Source organism: Malus domestica, chromosome 14 (assembly GCF_042453785.1).
Source record: "Malus domestica chromosome 14, GDT2T_hap1".
NCBI lineage: Eukaryota > Viridiplantae > Streptophyta > Magnoliopsida > Rosales > Rosaceae > Malus > Malus domestica.
The window spans coordinates 28782979-28800351 of NC_091674.1; the positions used below are offsets into that span (position 1 = coordinate 28782979).

Consider the following 17373-nt stretch of genomic DNA (forward strand, 5'->3'; position numbering starts at 1 on the left):
CGAAAAAAAATTCAACGTGTACAAAACACATAATCCATAATCACGTCACGCCATATAAGAATTGACATTTTTGGTTGAAAACGAAAAAAATTTCAGCGTGTACAAAACACATAATCCATAATCATTTTTTTTAGTTAAACGATATTGTCGTTAAGTTAGAAATTAATTTGCCACTGATGGGATTCGAACCCATGCCGTCACACAAGAACGTTATTCTTCTCCACTACTATGGTAGAGGACTACCTACAACCCATAATGATTATATAAATGGAATGATACTTAAAGGGAAGTGTTATTAGCACTTCAAAAATCTTATTCTACACTCCAAACTTTATATATTTGAAAAAAAAAATTATTTATATGCAATGTATAATGAGATTTTTGAAATACTAATAATAATTCTCCACTTAAAATCAAAATTTTCTCTATTTGTGAAATGACATACGACGAACGCATCCGTATTCTGCTCATTAAAAAATATATCCGAGAAAGTCGGTGCTTTACAATATAAAAAGACATTCTCGAAATTACGAAAAGGCCCCGAAAGCTTCCCGCTACGTCTAGTATGTTCTAGCAGCTTGCGTGTCGTCGTTTCATCCTCCTTAAAATCTGACTCACACTCTCCCAAGCACCCATCAGAAAAAACTCACAACGATTCGATCAACCGAAGGAAATACCATATCAAATTCTTGAAACGCAGTTGTGGATTTTCCCGCCATTGTTGCAGAAAAACTTCAGCTTCCTCCTCATAAGGTAGGTCCAAGATTTCTCTTGCTTCTCTCTCTCTGTGAATCTTTGAGTTTTTAGAGTTGATTTCCATATGGGTTTTGGGTTTTGAACGAATTAATTTTAGTAAAGTCTCTGTCATTTTTCAATCTCGGAAAAAGAATTGAAGAAGTTCAAGAATTTCGTAAATTGGGAAGACATGATCGATGATTGCAGGTTTTATTTATACGCTCTGTTTTCGCCTTTCGATACTGTTGAGTTGAATTGAAAGGAACCCAGGTGAAAAGGTTTTAATTTTTATTTGAATTGCATGTTACCCAGATGAAAAATCGAAGAAGTTAATGAATTTCGTAAAGTGGGAAAAGTATGATCAATGGTTCTTTGTGTTCTTGGGTTGAATTGAAAAGAACCCAGATAAAATATTTTAATTTCTAGTTGAAATTAAAGAAACCCAGATGGAGAGTTTTAATTTTTATTTGAATTGGAAGTTTCCCAAGTTTCCCGGATGCAAAATTCTAAGTTTTGTTTAAACTGAAGGAACTTATACAAAAAGTTTGAATTTTTACTGTATTTTTTTAATTATCTCACCCATGTTGTTTACAGTGATTGTTAGGTATCATTAATTGGTGAAGGAAAATGAATCCTGATAAGTTTACCCACAAGACCAATGAGACTATTGCCGGAGCTCATGGCCTGGCCATGGATGCTGGCCACGCGCAGTTCACGCCGCTCCATCTTGCAACAACATTGGTATCTGATCCCAGTGGCATTTTCAGCCAAGCCATTGCCAATGCCGGTGGCAGTGCAGACGCTCCGAAGTCTGTGGAGAGGGTGTTCAACCAAGCCCTGAAGAAGCTCCCATCTCAGTCACCTCCGCCGGATGAAATCCCAGCTAGTTCATCTCTCATCAAAGTGATTAGGAGAGCGCAGTCAGCGCAGAAGGCGAGAGGGGACACACACTTGGCCGTTGATCAGTTGATTCTTGGTCTTCTTGAGGATTCCCAGATTGGGGACTTGTTGAAGGAAGCCGGCATTGCCACGGCCAGAGTGAAATCTGAAGTCGAAAAGCTTCGTGGGAAGGAAGGGAAGAAGGTGGAGAGTGCTTCTGGCGATACTACATTTCAGGCATTGAAGACTTATGGACGGGACCTTGTTGAGCAGGCCGGGAAACTTGACCCGGTTATTGGCCGTGACGAGGAGATAAGGAGAGTGGTGAGGATTCTTTCGAGGAGGACTAAGAACAACCCTGTTCTAATTGGAGAGCCGGGAGTTGGGAAGACTGCTGTGGTTGAAGGGCTGGCTCAGAGGATAGTCGGTGGGGATATCCCTAGTAATCTGGCCGATGTGAGGCTCATTGCATTGGATATGGGAGCTTTGGTGGCCGGGGCCAAGTATCGAGGGGAGTTTGAGGAGCGGTTAAAGGCGGTTTTGAAGGAAGTGGAAGAGGCTGAGGGGAAGGTGATTCTGTTTATTGATGAAATTCACCTTGTTCTAGGCGCCGGAAGGACGGAGGGATCCATGGATGCAGCCAACCTGTTCAAGCCAATGCTCGCGCGGGGGCAACTTCGGTGCATTGGCGCAACAACTCTTGAGGAGTACAGAAAATATGTAGAGAAGGATGCGGCATTTGAGAGAAGGTTCCAGCAGGTTTATGTGGCGGAGCCTAGTGTTCCGGATACAATTAGCATCCTTCGAGGTTTGAAAGAGAAGTATGAGGGTCATCATGGTGTTCGGATTCTGGACAGAGCTCTTGTTGTTGCTGCACAGCTTTCGAGTCGATACATCACAGGTATGAATTAAAAATGGCTAACAATTGTGGTCTATTTTCTATGTTTAGGTATTTTTTAGCATTCGATGTTGAATTGAATGTTCTGTGAAAAATTACTTGGTATTGAAGTTTTCCTCTTTGCTTTTGTTTTGTAGGGCGACATCTCCCTGACAAGGCGATTGATCTAGTTGACGAAGCTTGTGCGAATGTGAGAGTCCAACTTGACAGCCAACCTGAAGAAATCGATAACCTCGAAAGGAAGAGGATGCAGCTGGAAATTGAGCTTCATGCACTTGAGAGAGAAAAGGACAAAGCTAGCAAAGCTCGTCTTGTCGAGGTGATTACTTGATCCATAACTTATTAGAGAATATTTGTCTGATGAAGTCGCAGATGTAGCTATTCAATATCTTGGTCTTTCTTTGTTCTTATGTTCGTTGTTCTGCCATTTTATTCTCAGGTGCGAAAAGAGCTTGATGAACTGAGAGACAAGCTTCAGCCACTGGTGATGAAGTATCGAAAGGAGAAGGAAAGGGTTGATGAGCTTCGAAAGCTTAAGCAGAAGCGTGAAGAGCTCTTGGTAGCTTTAGCAGAGGCCGAAAGAAGATATGATTTGGCTAGGGCTGCTGATTTGCGTTATGGCGCTATTCAGGAAGTGGAAACCACCATTGCAAAGCTTGAAGGCAGTACCGACGAAAACTTGATTTTGACAGAGACTGTTGGACCAGAACAAATTGCAGAGGTGGTAAGCCGTTGGACCGGCATACCTGTCACACGGCTGGGCCAGAATGACAAAGAAAGGTTAATTGGACTTGCGGAAAGGTTGCATAAGAGAGTAGTGGGGCAAGACCAGGCAGTTGATGCTGTCGCCGAGGCAGTTTTAAGGTCAAGAGCGGGGCTAGGAAGGCCACAACAACCTACTGGTTCCTTCCTCTTCTTGGGTCCAACTGGTGTCGGTAAAACCGAGCTTGCGAAGGCGCTTGCTGAACAACTTTTTGATGACGAGAATCTGATTGTCAGAATTGACATGTCCGAGTATATGGAACAACATTCTGTCTCGCGCTTAATTGGCGCTCCCCCTGGGTAATTGCATTTTTAGTTTTCTTCGCTCGAGCATGTTTGTGAGCTCAGCTGCGGCATTATGAATTCTGACTCATTCATATTTTACAGGTATATTGGTCACGATGAAGGCGGGCAACTCACGGAGGCCGTGAGGCGGAGGCCTTACAGTGTTGTATTGTTTGATGAAGTGGAGAAGGCTCACACCGCCGTTTTCAACACTCTCCTGCAAGTCCTGGATGATGGAAGACTGACCGATGGACAAGGCCGGACAGTTGATTTCAGAAACACGGTGATCATCATGACTTCAAACTTGGGAGCAGAACATCTCCTCTCCGGTTTGATGGGCAAGTGTTCGATGCAGGTTGCTCGCGATAAAGTTATGCAACAGGTATCATCTTTGGTTACCCCAAATTTGAATTATGATTGCGTATCGCTTCGTTCTTTCAATACTTAACTAGTATGGTTCTTGCATAGGTGAGAAAGCACTTTAGGCCGGAGCTGCTGAATCGTCTCGATGAGATCGTTGTATTCGATCCTCTTTCTCACGACCAACTGAGGAAGGTTGCCAGATTGCAAATGAAAGATGTTGCAGCCCGACTGGCCGAGAGGGGCATCGCTATGGCAGTCACCGATGCAGCGTTGGAATACATTCTGGACGAGAGTTATGATCCCGTGAGTATCGGTTTTACGAATCCAAAAATCTTTTCTCTGCGTACTCCTGTGTGATATGAAACACTAAACAATTTATCTTTTTTCGTCTTCAGGTTTACGGTGCCAGACCTATTCGGAGATGGCTGGAGAAGAAGGTGGTGACGGAGTTGTCGCGGATGCTTGTGCGAGAAGAAATAGATGAAAACTCGACCGTGTTCATAGATGCAGCGCCAACCGGAAGCGGGCTGGTGTATAGGGTTGAGAAGAACGGAGGGCTTGTCAATGCGGCGACCGGGCAGAAGTCGGATGTGTTGATCCACATCCCGAACACCAACGGGCCGAGGTCTGATGCCGAACAGGCTGTGAAGAAGATGAAGATTGAGGAAATGGATGAAGATCTTGACATGGATGAGTAAAAATAGGTTGCGAACTTGTAAGGAAACTCTTCTGTTTTCTGCAGAGTGTCTGTAATGATGTTCCAACTGTTTTAACTGTGTGTTTTTTGTCTTACTTCTTTGGTACTGGGTTGATTTGTATAATTAAAAGTGATTTTTAATATGTTGCGGTGTATCTTATTATATGTCCTGATTAATGATTTAACGGCTAAAAATTCCGCTTATGCGTCCGGAATTTCGACACAAGATGTAACTGCTAAAGTTTCAGTTTTAACGGTTAAAACCTCAGTGTGTGATTCATTGGAGAACATGCTAAAATTTTCTGTTATATGCAGCCCACTACCTAAATATAATGGAGGTTAGCTGCACTACGTAACCAAGTTCATCGAAAGTGTCGATAATGTCAACAAATACTTCACGACGCATAAACAATATATCATCGTATAAATTTAAGAATGTAAGTTCGTATATATACGCAATAAAATTAAAAGAAATGAATTTTATTTTGAAGAGCAACGGCAGAGTGATTTCATTCATAAGAACCGAACAATACAATGTCATATTAGGTACATATTCTCCAGCGATCAAATTTATGCAAAGACAAAAACATCAAATTTGGTACTGTTGACCCTAGAAACTACCAAGCCTACGTGGCGCGCAAACCGAGTAATCTATAAGCTAACTACGTTCTTCGGTGAATGCGGGGCGTGCCAACTCGTCGGCCGAGCTCGGCCGAGGAGTAAATTTGTTGATGTTGCATTGGGTGCGCGGCTGACTTCTGCGTCTTGCGATTGCGATCGAGGAAGGAACGCGTCTCGGCCTCTTGGGTTCTCGAACCTGAATACAAGGTTACTATTCTTACGAAGTTCACGGGTCGTCGTCGTCGGATTCAGTCACATTGATGTTATTCGTCAGAGTAAACTCACGTCGAATCGACACCAAAGTGTAAGGCATAAATACTCAAAGCAAATATAAGTTTTAATAGTGAACGTGATTCGGTCATCCGAATACCGAACTCTAAATCCCACTTGGGAGTATCCAATCATAAAATAACTCGGCGTGCAATGCGCCGAGCTCGATATACTGTAACACCTCACTTCGCCGAGGAGGCTAATGAGATGACCTCAATCAATAAGGATCCGGAAATCCTTCTCGACCGAGACTTGGATAGATAACCAACCGTCCTCGCTGCAGTGCTGTTGATGCCAACGGAAGATACTGCGAGACCGACTGATTCTACGATGACAGAGCTATCTATGCCGACTTATGATATCACCGGTTGCTTCCACAGTGCTGTTGATGCCAACGGAAGATGTGTCAGCGAGAAAAAAAAAAAGAAAAAATCTCAAAGTTGTTGAGAAAGTTTGCGCAGGGCAGTTTTGTGTTGAATTGCAGGGAGCTTTGAATGATGCACAGCCTCTTCTATTTATAGCAACGGATCCCCCAAGGTCGAGTTAAAACCCTATTCGGACTAGGACTTCTTCTCCTGATCAAACACTGACTCGACCAATCCTACTTTCATTATGACTGTGAACCTAGTCCCTTATTGAACCGGATTCGCTTTCGGGTTATTAATTCTGCCGAGACTCCTTATTGCACTACGACTCGACCTGTTTTACGTCATGACCTAGCCAACCTAGGTTTGGAGGCTCACGCACAGAACGATCCATAGCACCCTTGTCGCAAGGCCTTTCGGACCGAGAATGATTCTATACTCGGCCCAAACTACTATTTTGGGCCTAAACAGGTAGTCAATGTCCACACAAAGCTGTCGCTCAAACAAGCGAGGCGACAACATTGCTAAAACAAAAAGGCCACAACAAGTTGTCGAAGCAACCACAAAAACAATAAAACTATTTAATCCGAGAATAGAAAAACTTTTGTGTGTGTGTGTAGCTTTCTAGTCTTTTGTCCTACGTCTGTACTTGTAGGCCTATCATTGTCGCCATGCAGGGACCTCAGTCCGATCATTTATTTAGGTAGCATCTAAAGAACGGACACAATATTCTTTGACGTGGGTGATTGTAAACCAGCTTCTTCAGGATCGGTCCAGAGATTTTTGAAATCCGAGACAATGTCAAAATATATGCCTTCACTTCATCTAAAAAAAATCGTTTGTTTTCACATGTAAGACATTGATAAAATTATATTTAAAAACATGTCAAACTCAATAATTTAGAAATACGGAATAACTAATTCATTTTGTATCAAGAGAAGGAAACCAAAAAACTTTGAGCTTATAAGTAGATAGATTATAAGTTTTATTTTTCATCTGAACTTTTAAAGTGTTTTTGTATAAATCGTGAGGTTTTTTTTTATTTACTAACCTCATCAATATAAGACTAAAAAAAAATTAATGTTTTCGAGTCTTTAAGAAAATTTGTAAAAATTGGAATGTAAATAAGCACACATGGTGTTTTAAACCTAAGACCTCCTCATTAATTTTGAACAACAAAACCACCAATTCTAGCTAAATTTATTTGTCACTAAGACCTCACATACTTATACCAAACTATGGCTATAAACAATCCACAAGAAACCCAAGGTCACATTACCACAACAAATTAAAGATTAAACATAAAATAAAATAGAACCACTTGGAAAAGCCATGGCATATTCCTAGTCAAAACCGAAACAAAAATAATAATGTACACATAATTAATTCATATTAATTAATTCCCATCTCATCTTCTTACATATCCAACCTTCAAAAAAATGTGCATCTACCATTCCTAAGTTCTAACCCCCAATACAAAAATTAAAAACTAGATAAACTATTAGTGAAAATTCAACCTAACCCACCCAACAAATTGAACACGATCCCAACCTACCCAGCGCACCGGAACCCTCCCTCTGCCCACCCTCCTATATATTGTATCCAACACCACTATACACTGAACTCCACACACAATCTAAACAGCATGTTTGTTCTCATAGTCTTCACCGTCGTCTTTGCCTTCTTCTTATACCGGATATTTGCCCCTGGCGGGAGCCGTCACTCTCTGCCTCTTCCGCCGGGGCCGAAACCTTGGCCTGTAGTAGGGAACCTGCCCCACTTAGGCCCCGTTCCCCACCACTCTCTGGCGGCTTTGGCCCGTCAGTATGGACCCCTCATGCACCTCCGCTTGGGGTTTGTTGACGTGGTTGTTGCCGCCTCCGCCTCCGTGGCGTCACAGTTTCTGAAGACCCATGACGCTAATTTCTCGAGCCGGCCACCCAACTCCGGCGCCAAGCATCTCGCTTACAACTACCAAGACTTGGTGTTCGCGCCGTACGGTCCACGGTGGCGATTGTTGCGGAAGATCAGCTCCGTCCATTTGTTCTCCGGCAAGGCTCTGGATGATCTTAAACACGTTCGCCAGGTCAGCAATCCGGCCAATCCGGCCGTCGTCTTCATTGACTTCGTCCCTTTTTACGTTGATTTTCCCTACGTTTCATTATTAATGCATGTTTTATTAATTTTCAATCAATCGGAAACTGAAAAATAAAAGAAAAACGAACTAAATCTTGTTTAAGTGCAATCGAAAACGTTGATTTTCCCTATGATCTTAAGTGCTGTTCTCAAAAGCGCTTTTAGTCATTTAAAAGCATTTCTCAAATTTTGTTTGCAAAGTAATTTTTTCATTTGGGATATTTAATTACAATTTGTAATTGTTTTAATATTATAGGAGGAGGTAGGTGTGCTTGCACATGGATTAGCAAGTGCAGGGTCAAAGCCAGTGAACTTGGCGCAACTACTGAACGTGTGCACGGTGAACGCCCTAGGGCGGGTGATGGTAGGACGGAGGCTCTTCGGCAACGGCATGGGCGGCGAAGACCCAAAGGCGGATGAGTTCAAGTCCATGGTGGTGGAGATGATGGTGTTGGCCGGAGTATTCAACATCGGCGACTTCATCCCCTCCCTAGAGTGGCTGGACTTGCAGGGGGTGGCGGGAAAGATGAAGAAGCTACACAAGAGGTTCGATGCCTTCTTGACCGCCATTGTTGAAGAGCACAAGAGGAGCCGCGGAGGGAAGCACGTCGACATGCTGACGACGTTGCTGTCGCTCAAGGAGGATGCCGACGGTGAGGGCGCCAAGCTCACAGACACTGAGATTAAAGCTTTGCTTTTGGTACGTAGCTCCTCTCTCTCTCTCTCTCTCTCTCTCTCTCTCTCTCTCTCTCTAAGGGAAGTAATTATTTGAAACGATTTTTAATCTTCCACATATATTTTTTTTATTTGGCCTAACAAATTCAATTTGATCAATTTAATTGTAAAAAAAATGTGCAGGAAGTGAAAAATTGATGTGCAACAATCAACCCGCTTAAATTTAAATTACCTATAAAAAAAATCTCTTTATTAATTAAAATAAAGTAAAAAGATAATTTGCTCTTTTATCGCAAAAGAAAACCACAGGTGGTATGTAATTTCGATACAAATATTTTTTTTCACATGTCTTCGTAACATATCTCTAATTTTTTAAAATAAAAATATAAAATCCTCTCCACTCTCACGTTTTCTCTCACTCCCTCTATCTTTCATATTCCTCTCCAACTTCTCTTTTCCATGTATTTTCTAAAAACAAAATAACTTCTTTCACATGCAAAGTGTGTGGGGGCTTATGACTTTTGCAAACAATAATACAATATGTCGTAACTCAATTATTGAATTGGACATGACATGTCAACGTTGTAAAAGAATGAGGATTCTGGATCGCCTATGTGATAATCTCGGAGATCTTCAAATCAAATTCGTTTATTGTACATCATATGGTCATTTTTTATCAAGTACTATTTATATTTAATCATAAATTAAAAATTATAATAATTTACGACCGCACGATATATGATGATTTGATATAATTGAAGAATTTCTAAAATCCTCGTAAAGAGATTCTGGAAATAATCCTCATTCCTCTTTAAAAAACCTTGGATGGCCTCGAGGTTTCTCTTTGTCTTAATTAATTTACTTTTTCCTCAAAAGAAAAGAACGTAAAGATTTTTACCTTATTTATTTTTCAATTTTTTTGGGAGACTGGCAAGCTAGAAAGTTAATATGCACTATTTTTACTAATTTCCCCAAAATTCAAAAAAAAAAAAACATTTTTACTTTTTCTTCCTGTTTTCATATATTTGGTAGGTTAGAAAAGTAATTTTCTTTTCCAGTTGGCCACGTGACCTCTCTCTCACGTGAAACTTTAAAATATGTCATTAGTGGATCCCCCCCGCTCCTTGACTGTCAAACTACTACAAAAAGCTATTTAAATAAGGATAAGGGACTTTTTCGGATTCTTTTCGTCGGGATTTGAATGATCAATTAATCGTGTTAATTTATTGTATCGTATGATAAGTTTTATTAGGTAATATATAAATATTTAATTTTAAATTTAAAACATAAAATAATTTTTATCACACGATATACGATAAACAGACAGAAATATATGTTCTGGAGATCATCAGATTTTCTCGTAACTTCCACACCGCATGTTTTTAAATATTTTCATACACTTGGCATGAATTTGGTGATCGAAATTAAATTTTGTAAGATGAAAGGGATCTGTCTTTTTATAATTTATGGCACATATTAACGTGCACCTTCTGGTTCTTTAAAATTGATTCAGGTGTCTTACTAAATATTGAGAGATTTTTCAACGGTGTCCAAGTGTAAAAATATAACTAGTTGGACATTTAAAAAAATGTTTAACCTATTGTATTACAACATTTGATGTACCGTGCTGTGTCTGACATAATTAAAAATTTATCTCAAATACCAAATGACTGACCCATAATATTTTTCATGCACACAGAACATGTTTACAGCTGGCACTGACACGTCATCAAGCACAGTGGAATGGGCCATAGCCGAACTCCTTCGCCACCCCAAAATTCTAGCCCAACTCCAACAAGAGCTGGATCAAGTCGTGGGTCGGGACCGGCTCGTAACCGAATCGGACCTGCCCAACCTGACCTACCTCCAAGCCGTGATCAAGGAAACCTTCCGGCTCCACCCATCCACCCCGCTCTCTCTTCCCCGAATGGCGACCGAGAGTTGCGAAATCAACGGATTTCACATTCCTAAGGGTGCCACTCTCTTGGTCAACGTATGGGCCGTATCTCGCGATCCGGATCAATGGTCCGAACCGCTCGAGTTTAGGCCCGAGCGGTTCATGTCGGGAGGTGAGAAGCCCAATGTCGACATTAGGGGGAATGACTTCGAGGTCATACCGTTCGGGGCCGGGCGTAGAATATGTGCCGGGATGAGCCTTGGGTTGCGGATGGTGTCTCTGATGACTGCAACCCTGGTCCATGGTTTTGATTGGACCTTGGCCGATGGGCTGACCCCTGAGAAGTTGAACATGGACGAGGCCTATGGGCTCACCCTACAAAGAGCCGCACCGTTAATGGTGCACCCGCGTAACAGGCTAGCCCCTCATGCATACAATGCATCATCATCTTGAATTCTTGAGAGTGCTATGTGGTGGTGATGATTTTATGGAAAATTTGTTGTCTTTGTTACTAGTATTCACGTTTGGTTTGGATGTTAAGTTGAATGAAATGGTGGTTTTGTTTCTCCAAGAATTCTACAAGAAAGTGTGTCTAGTATTTTCTTTGTGTTGTTTGCAAGTAGAAGTGCTTCTTTGTTTGAGACTCGATGATCTGCTTGTCGTGTCCGTTATTTTACTTAAAATATCTTAAATATATGTAAGTATTTTAACTAAATCCCACACAAGATACCAAGAGCAAACATTGATGTAGTCAAGTCAGCTGGGAAAACGTATTATCTTTTTATATCCAAATTTGAATATTCTTGTATATAATTTGTTTGTTAAAAGTTTAAATATTATTGTATATATATTTTTTAATAAACGATAATATATAATAATTCATGTATCATATGAGGAGAAAAAAATGTATGAACCCAAGAAGTACCAGGGCAATTCACCGATTGCCCCTACATAATAGATTACATAAGATTATCACTAAAAATATATAAATTACTTAAAGATATTCATACTGCAAATGTCATTTAATCATCAAAACAATTAAGGATGAATGGTTTTTTTATTGGAAAAAAAAATAGTTAAATTATTTATTCTCATCGAAAAATGCTAAGGAGATTCTTAAAAGTTAAACTCTTCATAGATTTTCTGTCATGCATATTTCCGGCACAATCTTTTTAATCTTGACACGAGAAGTAATGTTAAACTGTGAAATGACAAAGAATTTATGAAGAGTTAACGTCGAGAATTGACGAGTCTCCATAACATTTCTTCCTTTCAAAATTAAAAGAGAAGGCAGATGAGTATCGTTAATAATGATAATTTGATATTAACTAACAATGATTGGATAATTGAATGGGGGTTTTTGGCCAAAACGATGTCGTAGATACAGAACCACCAAAATCCAAGTGCTTTCTTCTCTGCAACGACCAAAAACAACGAACTCTCTCCCTCGCTCTCTCCCTCTGAAATTCCGATTGTCGTTTCATCTCAAAATGCGAGCTCACCAATTCGAATCTGAGCCGTCCATTTCAGGGTTTTGTCCCTGAACCCAATCTGTCCCCGCGGCAATGGCGACGGACCTTCAGGAACACTTCAACACGTCGGTCAACTCGCCGATCCCGAGCCTCCCAGCTATAATCAACGGTCAAGATCAGAGCTTTTCCGTCGTCATCTTGCCGGAGTGCCATGGTATCTGGTACGACGCCGTTCTGGTGGTTCCTGCAGTCGTTTTCGTGGTTTACTTAGCGTTCCACGCCAAGAAGAACGTCATCAAGCTCTCCAATGGAAGATCATACATCATGATTTCCTATTATGCCCTTGTGTGGGTCGCAAGCCTTCTCAACCTCGCCTGGTGCGCTCTTCAGGTTCGTGGGTTTTCAAATTTTGAAGGTTTTGCGTTGTGGGTTTGTACAGTTTTGTGATTCGAGTGCGATTTGGTGTTTGATTTTTCGATGCAGGCATGGCAGTGCTCAGGTGGGAAGGAGGTCGCTTGGAATTTGTTGTCGTTGTTTACGGGTTCTGCAATGCTGGGATTGAGATTAGCTTGGTGGGTTTCTTGCTCCAGGGGAATTATGCAAGTGGGGTTGAAGCTTTAGCTCATACTTTCCTTGTTTCTGGGATTGCTGTTGGTGTAGACACATTGCTTAAGGTAATTACTAATCAGTGTAATCGCCTTTTCGCTACATTGACGAAGAATCGGTTTAATTGTGTATGCTTTTTGTGATTTCAGCTATATCAAATTCGTATTTTCGTTTTAGTTTCAGTAGGTCGAGATGGGATCAACCATTTCGATCTCAGTTTTCCTGGTATATGAAATGCAATTTCTGTTACTTCATAGTGTGCTAGAATTTCGTTGCGAAAATCCATTTTGTTACCTTTGATCGTAATTCGTATAGATGTTATGTCTGCAGAGGCAGAGTGAGCAATTGACTGATCACCTGCTGCTTTGGCCATTGTCAAAGTCTAGTGCTTTTCTTTTAGCACATTGAAGAAGTCTACATAATAGTAAGCTTTGATAATCGGTTTTGATCAATGAACAAGTCTGGCGTTTGGTTGTTTTAGCATGACATTGAGAATTCTTGTTGGTAAATGTTTTACGACAATTGTTTTTGTAATTGTATGCATTCGGGTTTGTTCTACATCGTCATAATGTTTCACAACAATTGTTTTCGTTGCAAAATTCATTTTCAGGTAATCTATGTATTCGGGTTTGGGGTACCGCTGTTCATCGTTGGCATCGGAAGTACATTTGGAGTGAAGTGGGGCTTGTGGCTCATCCACAAATTATTGCTTACTGCACTTTATGGCTTCATATTGTTTGTGCATTTTTCAAAATCGAGAGAGAAGTTACCTCGTGAGTACATTTCTAATTCCACTTGTACTGCTTTTGCCGGAATTTACAAATCTAATGTGCGGTTATCTTCTAATCTTCTGCAGCCAGACCAGCATCCTACAACTACATCGTCGTAATGTTTGTACTTTGTGCTCTGGCGTCGTTTGGTTGCGGGCTTGCTGGAATTGGAGCTAGTTTCGGAATCTGGTACTCGAAATTAAGTACAAATTTAGAACCATGATACATTCATTAGCTCAAATTCTTGCAATTTCAACTTTGAATTGGTGCATATCCTGCAGGTTGTACAATTTGACAGATATATGCTACCACACACTCTATCTTCCTTCTCTGTACATGATTTTTGTAGCCGATTTTTTCCAGGCGATCATTCTTCTCAATAATGGTTAAACAGCATTTCCGGGTTTTCAATAACTTGTGCCGTAAGTAATTATCGTGCAATTGCAAACCTACGTTGTGATGTTTACAGGAAGAAAGTTTTCTCCTGGAGAACGCGTATTACTCCGAGATGAAGGATGCTGGATTCTTTGACGCCGATTGGGATTAGTCCGTCGGACCATCGGTAACTTGTGAATGTGTAAGTTCAGCAGAAAGAAGGCTGGCCTTTTGTATACTTTGTAAATAACTTGAACAGATAAATGTTGAGTTTTGCGAGTAAAGTAGGCAGAGATTCCTGTATAAAATGATTAGGGTGTTAATCGCCGTTTTGTACCTAATAGCACTCCAAAATAGTCATACCGCACTTATTTTAATTCTCGGAATATGGAATAGTATAATTGTTTGAGGTACTTGTCGATCCCTTGAATTCGTAAGGAGCTGCCAATTTCTCTTGAACTTTTATAACTAGTCAATCTTATCTTTTAACTTTTATAATTGACCAATTTTATCGTAAACTTTAATTTTATAATTGTAAAAATATAAATTTATCCTTAATGTGACCAACACATTTTTTTTTTTTCATTCTTCTTCTTTCCCACTGGTTCACTCCGTACACTTTTTGGTTCACTTTTAGTGTTTAGGATTTAGGGGGGAATTAACCCAGTATAAAAGTTGAGAGAGTTCAATTAAAACTAAAGTTTAGGGAGAAACTAACCAATTATAAAAGTCCACCGGGGTAATGAGCTAAAATTAAAGTTTAGAGAGAAAATTGGCAGCTCCATACAAGTTTCGGGAAGGAAAGCCGTCAATAGTATTTCGGGGTTTATTGTTCTGTTAAATAACTCCGTTACTTTGAAACAAAAATGAAAATTACAGACCATCTAGAAATTTTAGGGAAATTGCCCAAAATGATCAATTTTGTTAATCTTGTGAACAAAATAGGATTTTTCCCTGAACTTTTATAACTAGCCAGATTCATCTTTTAACTTTTATAATAGGCCAATTATAAATGTTGAACATGTGATCAGTTAAAACTAAAGTTCGAGAATAAACTATTAATTATAAATTTTCAATGGTGTAATGAGCTAAAATTAAAGTTTAGAAATAAAATTGGCAGCTTATTATGTATCTTTTTTTTAGTATATTAAGGTAGTTATTATACAAAATATAATAAATTTATCTAAATCCGTCTAGTCTGCTTAAGCCTCCGCCTAGGAGCTAGCCCTAACCCGTCGCCCAATTAGCACCTAGCGTCTTTATACATCTTGATGCATCCACTGTCTTCGAGATCCTCAAATCTGTTATGCGCTAAGAGCATCTTCAAATGAGATGTCAAAATGTCCACATAAGCCATAACAGTACAAAAAGACAGCAACTAATGCTTCCAACCGAAATGCCAAATCCTATGTGGCATGACATGGAATGGCAGCAAAGCAGCAGCTTCAAAATATTTTTTAATTAATTATTAAATGTTTTTCAATTAGTTTAATGGCAGTCTGTTCATATCCTGCCTCTCTCTTTTTTCTTTTCTTTTTTAATCAATGTTAGAGTTGCGATAGAGATTAGAGAACGAAGCCCTCATGGGATCAGCCTTCACATCCATCCACGATCGTCGTCCCCGAGCAGCTTTCTCCATGGCAGAGTCAATTCTCGAGCAACTAAGGAATGGAACTGCTCGGTTTGAGCTCGCCGCCTCCGCCATCCTTTCAATCTCAACTTCCAATTCTCCGGTGAACCCAACGACGTCGCCAAATTAGCACCTAGCGTCTGTATTCATCTTGATGCATCCACTGTCTTCGAGATCCTCAAATCTGTTATCCCCTAAGAGCATCTTCAAATGAGATGTCAAAATATCCACATACGCTATAAGGGCTCGTTTGTTTGACCGGATTATAGGGGACTGGACTGGACTGTAGTCCCTTGTTTGGTCTGCACCAGGATTAGATTTAATGAGCTTAGGTCGGACTCGCTTGGATTATACACTTCGCTACGAGTTCTTAACGAGGATCCCCAACAACTACGGGATTGCTAGTCCCGTCTCCATTTTCTGCAAGTAGCGTCGCTAAAACCCGCATGAGCAGCATCAACCCTCCCTTCTCCACTGACCAAACCAGAAACGACTGTCGCCGATCTCCGTCGTCCGGTAAACCTAGCACCCTTTTGGCATATGGGTCGGTGATTTGAGGTTTTTTGCCATCTGGGTCGACCCGAACGACGGCAAAAACGGGTCTCATGGTGACCCAAATTCTTCCGCCAACAACAAGATTGAAAACTTTAGCATGAGTGTAGTAACTTTAAGTGATTTTTCTTGACCAAACTATGATTTTCCCAGAAAATACAGGTACCAAATCTGAAGAAAAAAGAAATACAAAGAGAGCGATGGGGGAGCACATAGGTGAAGTGAGAGAAAAAAAAGAAGAGGGGAGTGAGACACTGCCTATGGGTCTCTCAAAGATGCAAGAACAGACTCACAGAGGACATCGTATTACTCCTGCGTTTTTTGTTTTTGGAGGAACCAAAACATGCACGAAAGCAACCCTTGATTTCGATATCTCTCTCTTTCCCTCCTGTGGGTCTCTCAAAGATCATGTTTTTCTGCAAAACATGACCCCGAAAAAAAGGTGGGGCAAAAATGGGGAGAAAGGGGAAATAGGAGGGAGAGGCGAAGAGACAAAAATGGGAAAAAAGGGAAAGAGAGATGGAGAGGTGGAGTGAAAAATGAAGGTTACAGATATTGGAGAAGGATGATTCTAGAAAAAGATAAAAAAGATAAAGATAAAGTAATAATAAAATATTAATTAATATAAAATAATATAATATTGCAATCCTGCTTCTTAGTCCGACGCTGTACCAAATGCTTCACTAAATCAGTACAGCTTAGTCTAGTCTAAACCAATCCAGCTTAATCCCTGAAGTTAGTCCAATCCGAAACAGTCCGGTGCAACAAACGCATCCTAACAGTGCAAAAAGAAAGCCACTAATGTTTTCAACCGAAATGCGAAATTCTATATGGCATGATATGGAATGGAATGGAATGGCAAAAAAAAGGCAGCTTCAAATATTTTTTAATTAATTATTAATTTTTTTTCAATTAGTTTGGCAGTCTGTTCATATCCTGCCTTTTTTTTTTTTTTAATCAATGTTAGAGTTGCGATAGAGATTAGAGAACGAAGGCCTCCTGGGATCAGCCTTCACCTCCATCCACGGTCGTCGTCCCCGAGCAGCTTTCTCCATGGCATAGTCAATTCTCGAGCAGCTAAGGAATGGAACTGCTCGGTTCGAGCTCGCCGCCTCCCCCGTCCTTTCAATCTCAACTTCCAATTCTTCGGTGAACCCAACGACGTCGTTCGGGGACCACAGCCACCGATTCTTCGCTAGAATTGGACCGCCACTGTTAATTTCCCACTCGATTTTTTCAGCATGTCGTCATTTTTAGATTTTCGTTTAATTTTGTTTGACTTCTTAAGAATTAAACCCTAAAGTTCGTACCTTTTCGTTTTTACAGAGGCAGAGGATCGTCGGCGATGAAGAAAGTTGAAAGTTTTTCGGTTCAGAAATTAAGAA

The 17373-nt window shown here is 40.5% G+C and overlaps 2 protein-coding genes and 1 pseudogene across 2 annotated transcripts; all 3 read left to right on the forward strand.

Annotated features, from left to right (window-relative positions):
• Positions 1 to 542: 542 nt before the first annotated feature.
• LOC103455415 (chaperone protein ClpB1) lies at positions 543 to 4762 on the forward strand. The gene is made up of 7 exons (XM_008394996.4): positions 543 to 753; positions 1330 to 2515; positions 2650 to 2831; positions 2952 to 3574; positions 3662 to 3941; positions 4028 to 4225; positions 4318 to 4762. Exons 2-7 carry the CDS (start codon positions 1363 to 1365, stop codon positions 4618 to 4620), a joined length of 2739 nt encoding a protein of 912 aa, XP_008393218.3. The 5' UTR covers positions 543 to 753; positions 1330 to 1362; the 3' UTR covers positions 4621 to 4762.
• A 2504-nt stretch (positions 4763 to 7266) lies between these two features.
• LOC103455413 (flavonoid 3'-monooxygenase) lies at positions 7267 to 11157 on the forward strand. Its single transcript, XM_008394995.3, has 3 exons — positions 7267 to 7961; positions 8268 to 8711; positions 10386 to 11157. The coding sequence occupies exons 1-3, from the start codon at positions 7521 to 7523 to the stop codon at positions 11034 to 11036; spliced, it is 1536 nt and encodes a 511-aa protein (XP_008393217.2). The 5' UTR covers positions 7267 to 7520; the 3' UTR covers positions 11037 to 11157.
• Positions 11158 to 11992: 835 nt separating this feature from the next.
• LOC103455412 (protein CANDIDATE G-PROTEIN COUPLED RECEPTOR 2-like) lies at positions 11993 to 14219 on the forward strand (annotated as a pseudogene).
• The last annotated feature ends 3154 nt before the right edge of the window (positions 14220 to 17373 follow it).